Below are 10,862 nucleotides of genomic sequence, written 5' to 3' on the forward strand. Positions count from 1 at the left end.
AGAGAACAAAAAAGCCCTCAACCTATTTATCAGTTAGCATATTGAACCAGATGCTCTTTTTTAAAATCTCCAAGTGACTTAGGACATTCTTTCTGGAGTTAGTTCCACACTGCAATCAACTGGATACCCACTGAACAGGAAGACAAACAAACATCTGTGAAGATTCCCCATGGTGTTCTATCACTTAAGATTTAATACCTTGTTTCTTTACTGTAGTTACTTCATTTTGGAATTAACTGCTGGAGGGAGGTGAGAGAAAAACATGCATCTTTTAGTGCAAAGTTTACACCTTATTATTGTACACTTTCTTTAAAATGTTATTTATAAAATCAGAACAATGACAACCTGGAAATGAAGGGAAGTAATGAGTTTTTAAGCTTCTCACACAAAATGGTTACATTTCCTTTAGACATATAAATTATTTCTTTCAGAGATCAGAAGAATATGGGAATATGCTTCCAGTAAACAGAAGAAATGTATTCAATACCAGCAAATTGAATTCATACCAGCCAGACTCATACATTAGTTGACAAAGACAAAATGGTAAGATTTACCGTGCAGCTTAATAGACCAAAATAAACCTTTTCCAGAAGCACTGATTCCCTGAACTACACTTAATAGCAAACAAAAATATTTAGATTGATAAGTGCAATTCAATAGGAAATAAAGAAACACAATAATTGTGTTGATCGTAATATCTATGCATAATAAAGCATTACCATCTCTGTCACGTATCAGTGTAATGTCAGGCAAGACAAAATCTATACATCTTTATAGCTATTTGGGATGGTTTGTGCTGTTGTCTTCCACAAAAATGAAAATGAGAGTAGCCTGCAATGTTCTTAATGAGTTTGGGGCTGTTTTGTAAGCAGGGAAGGTAATGCTAGTATTCAGTCTCCATGGTCGCTAGAATATTTTCCAGTATGTCCAAGTGCAAGAGTGAGGCCTGATGCTTTAATCTGCTTCCAGTCCAGAACTATTAATTCACTTCTCAGAACTGCATTATGAGAAGGCAGAACTGATAGTCCAAAACCTGAAATAACTTCTAAAGCAGCCAAAGGAAAAGGTAAGCCTGTGGGCTCAGACTCTCACAGGGTTTCTCTATTGGAAAAAAAATAAATAAACGTGTCATACCAGTGCAATGAAGATTAGGCTGTAACATTTCCATTATTAGAAGCTCGTAAACAGCAGCCATGATGAGCAGTATGAAAATATTAAGGGAGCATGAATTATTGTTAAATACAAGAACTTAGTGCATTTTAATTGAGTTTGTTATGCTGTGTACTGATGTGCATGCTGAACTCCCACTGAAAAACACAAGTCAAATTCTAGGTGATGTGCTGCACTATTTGAACAAGCGAGCATTTTCTTGGAAGGGAAAACACAGTAATGTGAGGGGCCTGTTCAGTGCTGGACGAGTGCCCTGGCCCCAGATAGATGCTGCCCATGGCTGGTCATAATGCTGTCTGTGGGGCTGGGCGGGTCTACACAGCATTCCAGTGTAGGGATGTACTTTGATATCAAAGAGCAACACCTGCCTAATCAGAGGTTTCTACACTGAACCCTAAAATTGTGATGTACCTGTACAAATAGTTACAGCTAAGAAACTATAGAAAAATACTTACAGAATTACAGCTCTGCGTATAAGCATAACATTATGTCCCTGTGTAGACTAGACCCCCAAAAAATAAATTTTAGGCTGGAGTATTTCAGTTTTATTCCATGGCTCTATTAGAGCTTTTTAAAAAGAGGACTCTGTTACACTTTGGGAATTTACATTCTTCCTACATCACTATGCCAGGTTTCCAAAACACTGACAGAATCTTAGGATTTTCTAAATATACTGCTATTTAGGAGACATGGCAGTTTATCTAAATACTCTTGCTTTTCAGCAAGGATGAGATCTGTGCTTTTGTCCATGATTGCTTTCAGTATTCTTGCTGCTCTCTTTACACGCAGTTTCCCATTTGTCTTTTGTAGAAAAGAGGTGAGGCTCATTTCTTGTTTTTGTTTTTGTTTTTGTGTGTGTATGTGTTTTGTTTTTTGTTTTGTTTTAAGAGAAGTTGTAAATAATGCCATTCCCAAATGTGATACAGCACACAAAAAGTCCCTACACAAACTAAACCCAGGCACGTCTCTTAGACGTGGAACTGAGGGAATTGCTTCAGTCGCACCTCCGCGGCTGCCACAGGGAACATCGGCTGCTGTCACAGTGCCACCACGGGCAACGCAGGGGCACCACGCGGGGCCAAGACAGGACAGATCAAGACGGCCGGTACGAGTATTACTTCCACCAACCAGCACGGAGGGACACCAGCCCTCACGCACGCACAAACTAGACTGCTGGGCTGTTTCGCAGATACGCATTTTTTCAGTTTAAATACTCTTTTCTCTCTGCTCTGTTCCAAGCCAAAACCCAGCGTGAGGCACTGCTCGGCGCTGCCAAACAAAGTTACTCAGCGCACATTACGTTAATTGTTCCGAAACGCGCCCAGCACCGCCGAACGCGGCACACCCCGCTCCATCGCCATCCACCCGCGGACGTCGCGCCCCATTCCCCGCCGCCACCAACTTTCTCCCGGCCGAGATCGCCTGGCGGGAACCCCGGCGCGGCGCTGCAGGAGGCGGCGGGAAGGGGGGCGTCGCCCCGCCTCACTGTCCCGGCCCCGACTTACGGCGCCCCGCAGGGCAGCCCGCCCAGCCCCGGCACGCCCCCCTCACCGGTGATCTGCACGCAGGTCCCCGGCGCGACGGCGGAGGGCGTCTTCCGCCGCTCCTCGTCCTGCTCCTCAAGCCGCGCCGCCCTCGACGCTGCGCTCCGAGTTCTCTTCAGAGCCGGTGGCGGGCTGGCGCGGCGCCGGGCTTCGGCCCAGCTCTTCCGCTTCATGGCGGAGGCGGCTGCGCCGCTACCGTGGGTGCAAAACGACCCGCTTCATCCCCGCCGCGTCGCTCCCCGCGGACCTCGGGCTGCCAGGGGAGGGACCGGCAGAGGCGGCTGACGCGTCTCCGTGGACACCGCCCACTCCCGCCACCCCATGCACCTTTGCCCCCCCGTCCAGACCCGGCGGCTCCCGGCACCCCCGCCCCCCCCTCTGCCGCCTCTGATTGGGTTGGGGCAGTGTGGCGTCACCGGCGCGGAGCTGTGGAGACAGTGATGTCATAGCAGCCGCGGTAACAGGTGGGCTGGGCCGGGCTTGCCGCGGGGCGCTACGCGGGGCCGCCGACAACCGCCACCATTGGTTCATATGCGGCGAGTCTGGTGACGTTCCGCTGCCCGACCCCAGAGCTCCGAATGGGAGAGGTGTCCTCGGCGGAATCTCGCTGTTTGCACCGGTCTGCTCAGGATTTGGAAAGTTTGAAGAGTTGCGTTTGTATCTAACGCACAGCAGTCTGTTCCAGTACAGCACGTTTCAATACACCGAAATAAGTGGAGCACTGCCAGTCCTCCACTACGATCTGCAGCCCAGATCTTGCCTTGTGCAGGGTGAGCAATCAGCGGATGTCGCCCATGTTTTGCTGCATAACTTTTTAAAAACATAGTTTTTAAATAACACTAAGGGCCTGTAGCTGCCCGTGGTCATTCACTGTGCACTTGGGGTTAGACTCACATGGGCTCTGGCATGCAGTGGGTGCTTGATATATGCAGGGCTGATGTTTTCCTTAAAGCCGTGTTTCTGCTGAGCCTCCTGTGACGTTCTTCCTCTCCTTGGCCCTCATTCAGTGATTCTATCTGAAGATTTTGCTGGGTTAATCCAAAATCACATGGTCTATTAGCACTGAAGTGCCAGGGATGAGTGGCTTCATGAGCACTGACAAACGGCAGCTTCAATTGTTCTGAGCCCCTTAGGAGTGCACAGCTGTGTCCAGTTCCTCTATTGAGTTAAAACACCACAACAGAACTGTTTCACCATGTACTTTTTAAGTTCTGCTGAAAGCAAAACAGTTCAAGACAAACACTTCCTTTAGAACAGAAAGCACTGGACACATGAATGTGAAATGACTGGAAAACCAAAGTGGAACTGGAAGTAGCATCATGACTCTGCATGTATCAGCATGGAAGTGCTACAGTGCTCTTGGGTACCCTGCATTCCTTCACTTCCAAGTTTCCACTCTGTCCCACTGCCCCCTCACTGTGGCAGTGCTGGGTCTGTGGGAAGCTGCTTGAGCTCAGGTTGGGTGCTGCTGGCTTGGGCTGAGGGTCACATGGTACTTTTACATGAATAGCATCCTTCTCTTAAACACGTGCTACCAAAATGTGTGGGTAATTAACAAGGTGCTATTGGATAGTACATCCTCATGTAATTACGTTACTCAATGTCATTATTTTTCTTAAAACTTTTATTTTTCATTAAGGAGCATGTAAGAGATTATTTAATTTTCATTTTCTCAAAGTTTGCTGGGGACATCGATGAACAAGTCCAGGCAAGTCCTGGGCAAAGGTGAAATTCTTTCTCTGGAGAACTTTGATGGACAAGTACTGGGCAAGGGGAGAGAGATAAGCTGCACGTTAATAGCTGTGAAGCGGTCTTTTGTGTGGACTTATCTCAGGATGATGGCCATCTCAGGGAGTACTCACATGACTTTGCTCAAGCGCCCAGGGATGTCACGTAGGTGGGAAAAGAAGAAGGATAAAATGGGGACCTACAATCATGAGGTTTAGGTTTTCTGGCAACAGATTCCTTATGAAGAACAGAGTTTCTACCATGAGAAGCCTCACGACCTGCCTCTCTTCCTCCTGGACTTGCTCTGCGCTCTACCACGATGCCACAATGAAGAAGAACGGAGGTGTCTGCCATCAGATTACTCACTACGGAATTCCTGCGTGCTGACAGACTCTCCTGGTCCTGCTACCTGCATCCTGCTATTTCCTCCCGGATTGGCTCCGCGACTTCCTCCTGCCACCTGCTTGCTGCCCAAGGCCCGCCACGCTGCTGCTACTCTCCCCGCTGCTTCTGCCTCGGACCTTCGAAACGTCGTGCAATGGGACCGCTGCTGGATCCTGGTGGTGACTATCCCCGCTTTATGCAATTCTTGCTTCTTTCCTATCTTTTCTATCGCCCTCCTTCCCTTCCCCGTCTCCCTGATTAGGATTTATAACGAACTGGTTGGACTGACATATGAGCTGTTGTTTCTTAATCTCACGCCGGGTATACAGATGTTAAAAGAACCTCATCTCTCTCTTAAACATTGGAGCGAGACAGAGCACTGTGTCAATTTCACTTGAGCTTAATGGTGTAGAGCTCCCAGAAATTTGTGCTGGACATGCCAATGGCCCTAATGAGCACAGAGACAAGCCTTTTAATTTTACATAGGTTTTATCCTCGTGGTACTCCTCAGGCTGAAGACTGGTCAGATTCTGCAGAAGAGTTGTGCATTAATAACGACAACTTACAGGAATGGTCAAAGATCAGCAGCTTTAGAGGCTACGTTCCTCAATAAATCTTGGAAAATCTAATTTTGAAAGTGCTAGAATATGGCTCATGCCTCAAAAGAGGGCAAATTCTGCTTTATTGAAAGCAATAGACTCTGAACATAAACTCTTATAGTTACTACAAAATCTAGCTGAACCACAATCTGCAATGTCTTCACCTCAGCTGTCTATGACAGAAACAACTAAGGATGTTTTTTCAGATATACATAAAGTATTTTCTGCTGCAAAAATTAATAGGAAAACAGGTAAGCAGTTGTGGCCTATTCCAAAACCAACTATCTGATCACAAATACATTTCAGACACACCCCTCCGTGTTTTAACAGATCCACCTTTTTCTAATGACTTCTGTATGACATAATTTCAAACAGCAGCTGGCAATTTTAAAATATCTTATTCAAAAATAGAAAATAAACATCTACTCTTGCCAGATGCAAAAGTACATGACAGCTTAAGTTCCATTGTTTAGAACTGTGATTTTTTGAAGTTTATTTTTTTATACAACATTGCCACATAATGTTGGAGGTTTTAAAGCCTCTGAAAAGTTTTGGATTTAAATGCAATTTGGTTTACTGAAAGGCAAGAAACACAAGTTCTTCCTGAGCAAAGACAGTTTAGTTCAGTGCATTCTGAACAAAGATTTAAAATGTGTTAGCAAGATTGTTATATGAGAAAGCAGTAAAATACAGAAATTTTTGCAGTAGGTCTCAGTTGTATTTTAGTTTTTATTATCTTATACACAACGGAAACAGCATTTTAGTCCATCTTCAGTGCCAGGTAGTTTATTCTGGGCTCTGGTTTTCCAGATGTGATTTCAGCTATGCTATAAAGATGAAGAGTACTGAAGCTGTTGGGAATTCACTGGAGTGTCATTCTTGTGGAGCATCAAAAAAAATGACACACTGCCTCAGTGTCATATGTCAGTAATCTGGGGTTTGTTTGTGAAATTTACCGTTTTAATTCCTGCCAGCTGCAAAGCTGAATTAATGGGAACATGATCCAATCTGTTTCTATCGTGATGCAAAAAATGAACTTCATTACCTGAAAGGGAATGAGAATAAGCAGGCAATTAGTTGAATACAGTACTTATTAAAAAGTATAAGGGAATCAAAGAAGCACTGTGATTTCCTACAAGCTCTTACGTATCTTGTAGACTGCACAGTAAATCCTATTTTAAATTATGACATGATTTTTTTTTTTTTTTAATTAAGCTATAGAAACAAGGGGCATTGAAGCATCTAAATAAATTAAATCTGTTGAAGAATAGCAAGTCCTAATGACATGAGATGGCTTTGTCATGTGGTAGTCCCCCTCTATTACAAACACACTAAGTGCCTCAAAGCAAATTGAAAGCAGAATATATGAGTTAATATCACTCAAAAATACCTTCTGAACTTCAAGCCATCAGCAGCACTATTGATTTCTATAGGACAGAGATCAGCTTTGTGCTGACCCTGCCAAAGGTAAGGCTGCACAATGACAAGTCCGTGGGTTCACTCTGCTAGCAGAACTGCAGAGACAGCACAGGATTATTCTCCTTAAACATCCACAAGGACAGCAGTAGAGATGGCAGCACTAAAGCAAACAACATAAGGAGTAGCCTGTCACTTTCAGACAAAAAGAGTGAGATTACCTGGGCCTAAAATCAGAGTTCCTCCCTGTTGAGCAGGGTCTCCTTGGAAGTCAAAAGCTGGGCTAGTCATTGCTCTCCACATACTTTTAATACTGCCCAAGACCATGCTTGATTTTACATGAGGGCTCTGCACTGAACAAAACAGCAAAGAACTTGTCATGTAGACATACAAAAGTACATAACAAGAACAACAAAATCAAATGGTTGCTATGATTATTGAAGAAACCAGTGCTTTGACAAGGTGCAGCCTATCAGAGATAGTCTGATGGTTAAGCTCCCTATGCCCATTGTGGTCATGCTATTATTTTCTAAGCATTCTTGTTCTTTAAGGTCATATCAGTGAGAAAATTATTCTTACCTGATATGTCATTACCTTCACCTCTTTTCATGCCAAGTATTTTATAAATTTCCCTTTGTGGATCTACATACATTTCATGTGTATACCCAGTTAAACTGCAAAAGGGCTGCAAAATATGTACATAAAAGAAAGGTGATATTAAGGTTAAGAAAGTAATTTAGTTAATGAAAAAAAAAAAAAAAAAGGAAATGCACCCCAATTTTAAAACTGTGACTTTGTAATGCTAAATGAAAGTAAAGGCAAAAAAATTTTATCCCTACAGCTTTTACTAAAACAAAGCTTCCATTGAAATCAGGAAAAGATCTTCCCTTAACAAGTCTCAATGGATTTTAATCTGAAAGATTTAATTTTTATTTGCCTTATTCAAGCATTACTATTAGATTTGCTTCATCAGAAAGAATACTGGCCTGGTTTTCTATGGCTGCTAACGACTTTCTTTTCACTCTGAGGAAAATCTCTCAATGCAGATCATTAATCACAGAATCACAGAATTGTAGGGGTTGGAAGGGACCTCTAGAGATCATCGTGACCAACCCCCTAAGACACTATAAAGCATACAATTTATTTAATGACTACCTTATTTACCTTTATGTGATGATAAGACGACTGTCCAATAACTATAAGTCTCACATTTGCTTCCTAGAACAAATCACAGGTATTGAAACTGAAAAAGAGGAACTCTGTGCTTCTGCATAGCTGCGAAGCATTAGAATTTTGATGTTCTGAGATAACAATCACGGTGTACAGCATTAAAATTATTCAAAATTAATGTCACTGACATACTTGGAGCAAAATGCTTTTATCTGTCACCCACAGTTAGTAGCTACATTAACTTATTAAGCAGTAAATTACTTTTAAAAGGTAACTTAAGTAACTTAAGTTACAAGTATATGAACTATACACCTCTGATAGCATTAATAACATCATCTTTCCTACTGAATGCAACCTGTTTATGATTTTGGAAAGGCAAAATTTCACCACAGTTGCACCTGCATCTATGGAGGGAGCATGCAAATATTGGCACACAAGCAGGTTTATCTGTGATTTCCATATACTGATGGCCCTTAGTACATATGCCTTCAATCAATGTGTTGTGCTGTCTTTTGCAGTTGCACCATTAGGCCTGAGAATAAAACACAGGCCTTGTTTGTTTAAATGTCAGTAGCACAGTTAGTGAAGTATCAGGGTGTGGGTTTTTTTTTTTTATGTTAGCATATAACACTTGCCTATCCCAAACAGAATCATTTGTCTTGTTAGGAAAATAAGCCATCCTAAAAATAAAAGTCATTAAAAAAATAAAAAAATAAAAAAGGAAGGATTTGACTCTCTGTATCTATTAATTTAAGCAGCCAAAAACAACCCGGTGAACAGAGACTATTTTTAATTCAGAGCACTATTCTGATTTAGTCCCATGCATGCCCAGCAGCTAGCTGCACTGGCATGGCGGAAGGGCAGCAGTAGTCTGAGCAGACAGCTGCCCAGGGCATCACTAAACCCAAGAGAAATTCATGTCAAATGTTGTCTTAACAGTTGGAATACGTAGAAAGAATGGCATCAAGCTAAAAGTGCTAGGAGAAATAGTGCTGCTGCTACAAGGTATGCCATCCAATAACTCCCTTTGTGTGTCTCCTCGGCAGATTCATTATGGCAACTGTAGCAACCAAGCAAGCATTAACTTTACTGTGAGCCTTCCTTTGATTCCCGGAAGGTTTAAGCCTGCAGCAGGAGATAATTGAGCTGACTGTAAAACACATGCAGGGGTGTGGCACCTACTTGTAAGTAACTCCTGGGGACTTTTGCCAGGTCTTCTACATACTCCTTACAGGTGTAACACAAGAAATTCTGCGACAGATGGACGTGTAAGAAACAGACATTATTGCACAGCAGTGAAGAAGCAGATTTTGACTTCAGGCACGAACTAGCTTGGAGGTGTCTGGGAAATGGGCATAGGAAAGACTGAAGTTCACTGCAGTCACAAAATTTGGGTTAGGAACCTGGTTTAATTACTCCGATCCTGAGCACAGACACCGGGTCGGGGGCCATGCTAGTCATCTATCTACAAGAGCTGGCTTGTCAGCTGGGACACAGGGCAGCAGTACACTTGATTCCCTAAACACATAGCTGAAGACTTGTTTTATCTGCTATGCATTTGTCTTTGCTCACCCAGCCGAAGATCCCCCCGCTCCCACCTTTACAGCTCAAGTACGAGCATGACTCTGCTCAGCCCGTGGCAGCCCGCCCAGCCCCTTGCCGCCCTCCTCACCCGTACGAATACAACGACGGCCTTCTGCCGCCTGTACAAGGCCCCAAAGGGGATCCTCCTCCCGTCAGCGTCCACTACGAAGCAGTGGGCGGCCTCCCGTATCTCCGCGGGCTCAGGGCGCGGCGCAGCGGACACGGGACGGACCTGCTGCACGACGGGGCACAGAGGCGCTCCGGACATGGCTGCGGCTCTGCCGTTCCGCCCGACCTTCCCGAGAGAGAGTAAGGCGGAGCCGGTCAGTGAAGCGCGAGGCCTGCGAGGAAGCGCCGAGGCAGGGTGGGAGGGCAGCGTCCTGTGGCGGCTCCTGGAGTTAGTTCGCAGCCAGTGGCGCTGTACAGGGTATAGGCCTGTGAAGGCCTCTGAAAAAGCAGGGAGGAAGATGTCCTGCCAAAAGCACTGTCTATCATCCGGAACCAGAGTGCATTTACTTGTAGCCAGAAATGATGTGTGAGCAGAAGCAGCGGTACCATCACCCAGCCCCCGGTCAGGGCTGCCTTTGCAGTGTGCGGTGACTGAGCCAGAAAGTGCTGTTTGCTAGGAAGTGCTGAGTTGCTGCACCAGAAAAAGCATAACCCATCCCCTCAAAGGAGTAAAAGAACTACACAGGACTTGGACAGGTGACAAGCAGTGGATGCTGAGCAGTGCAGAAGTGTGTGATTGTAGGGAGTGCACACAGCAGTAGAGGAGCTCAATAGATCCCCTGAAAATAGGAGCACCAGACACGAGCAGAATTTTAGTCTGTTGTTAGCTGATAGTTTACGAGAATAGCACCTTCCTTCTCACAGGGGGCTGTGAAGAAGAGGTACCAGAAGGAATACATCTGGGAACAGGACTGGAGTTATTCTCCTTCATGAAGACCTCTCATGAAGTTAATTCTAGATACTCTTGGTAAACTTAGTTTCTACAGTGTTAATGTCACATCAGCTCCTGAAATTTAGGTTAAACCCATTGGTTTCATACTTCTGTGAAAGACTGCATAGAACAGGTTAAACCCCTCATCCACTATTTTGTCTTTTTGACTAGATATGGACTATGTGTGCTCAATATTGTTTTCTCATTTAAGCAATCTCTCTCTTTTTTTTTTTTTAACCATTCCTTTCCCCCCTCAACATAGTTTACACCCCTGCTGAGATATTCCCTAACTAATTTCCTAAAAACTTGTTAAATAGTTTTCAGGGC

The 10,862-nt window shown here is 44.2% G+C and overlaps 2 protein-coding genes across 16 annotated transcripts in view; both read right to left on the reverse strand.

Annotated features, from left to right (window-relative positions):
- Positions 1 to 3,065, reverse strand: part of CDC14B (cell division cycle 14B) — a 53,268-nt gene extending 50,203 nt beyond the window's left edge. For 8 of the 12 annotated variants that reach the window (XR_014880581.1, XM_085213845.1, XM_085213844.1 and 5 more), the window contains exon 1: positions 2,722 to 3,064. Coding sequence is in view for 10 of the 12 variants with exons in the window: in XM_085213845.1 (XP_085069971.1) it covers positions 2,722 to 2,887 (166 nt within the window). In the remaining 2 variants the exon portion in view is untranslated. Of the gene's footprint in view, positions 1 to 2,721 lie in introns of all 12 variants that reach the window. The other 4 variants (XM_085213842.1, XM_085213840.1, XM_085213846.1 and 1 more) reach the window with 3 other exon arrangements.
- Positions 3,066 to 6,121: 3,056 nt separating this feature from the next.
- Positions 6,122 to 10,100, reverse strand: PRXL2C (peroxiredoxin like 2C). 4 transcript variants are annotated; one of them, XM_010725832.4, is made up of 6 exons: positions 9,684 to 10,096; positions 9,194 to 9,262; positions 8,006 to 8,059; positions 7,421 to 7,526; positions 7,063 to 7,194; positions 6,122 to 6,470 (listed from the first exon to the last, which is right to left on the reverse strand). In XM_010725832.4, the coding sequence occupies exons 1-6, from the start codon at positions 9,861 to 9,863 to the stop codon at positions 6,343 to 6,345; spliced, it is 669 nt and encodes a 222-aa protein (XP_010724134.2). In that variant the 5' UTR covers positions 9,864 to 10,096; the 3' UTR covers positions 6,122 to 6,342. The 4 variants fall into 4 exon arrangements, with proteins under 4 accessions (XP_010724134.2, XP_085069978.1, XP_085069977.1 ...); XM_085213852.1 differs by lacking the exon at positions 9,194 to 9,262 and having other exon boundaries at positions 9,684 to 10,100; XM_085213851.1 differs by lacking the exon at positions 8,006 to 8,059 and having other exon boundaries at positions 9,684 to 10,100.
- Positions 10,101 to 10,862: the final 762 nt, after the last annotated feature.

Source organism: Meleagris gallopavo, chromosome Z (assembly GCF_905368555.1).
Source record: "Meleagris gallopavo chromosome Z, MGAL_WU_HG_1.1, whole genome shotgun sequence".
In the NCBI taxonomy this organism is placed as follows: domain Eukaryota; kingdom Metazoa; phylum Chordata; class Aves; order Galliformes; family Phasianidae; genus Meleagris; species Meleagris gallopavo.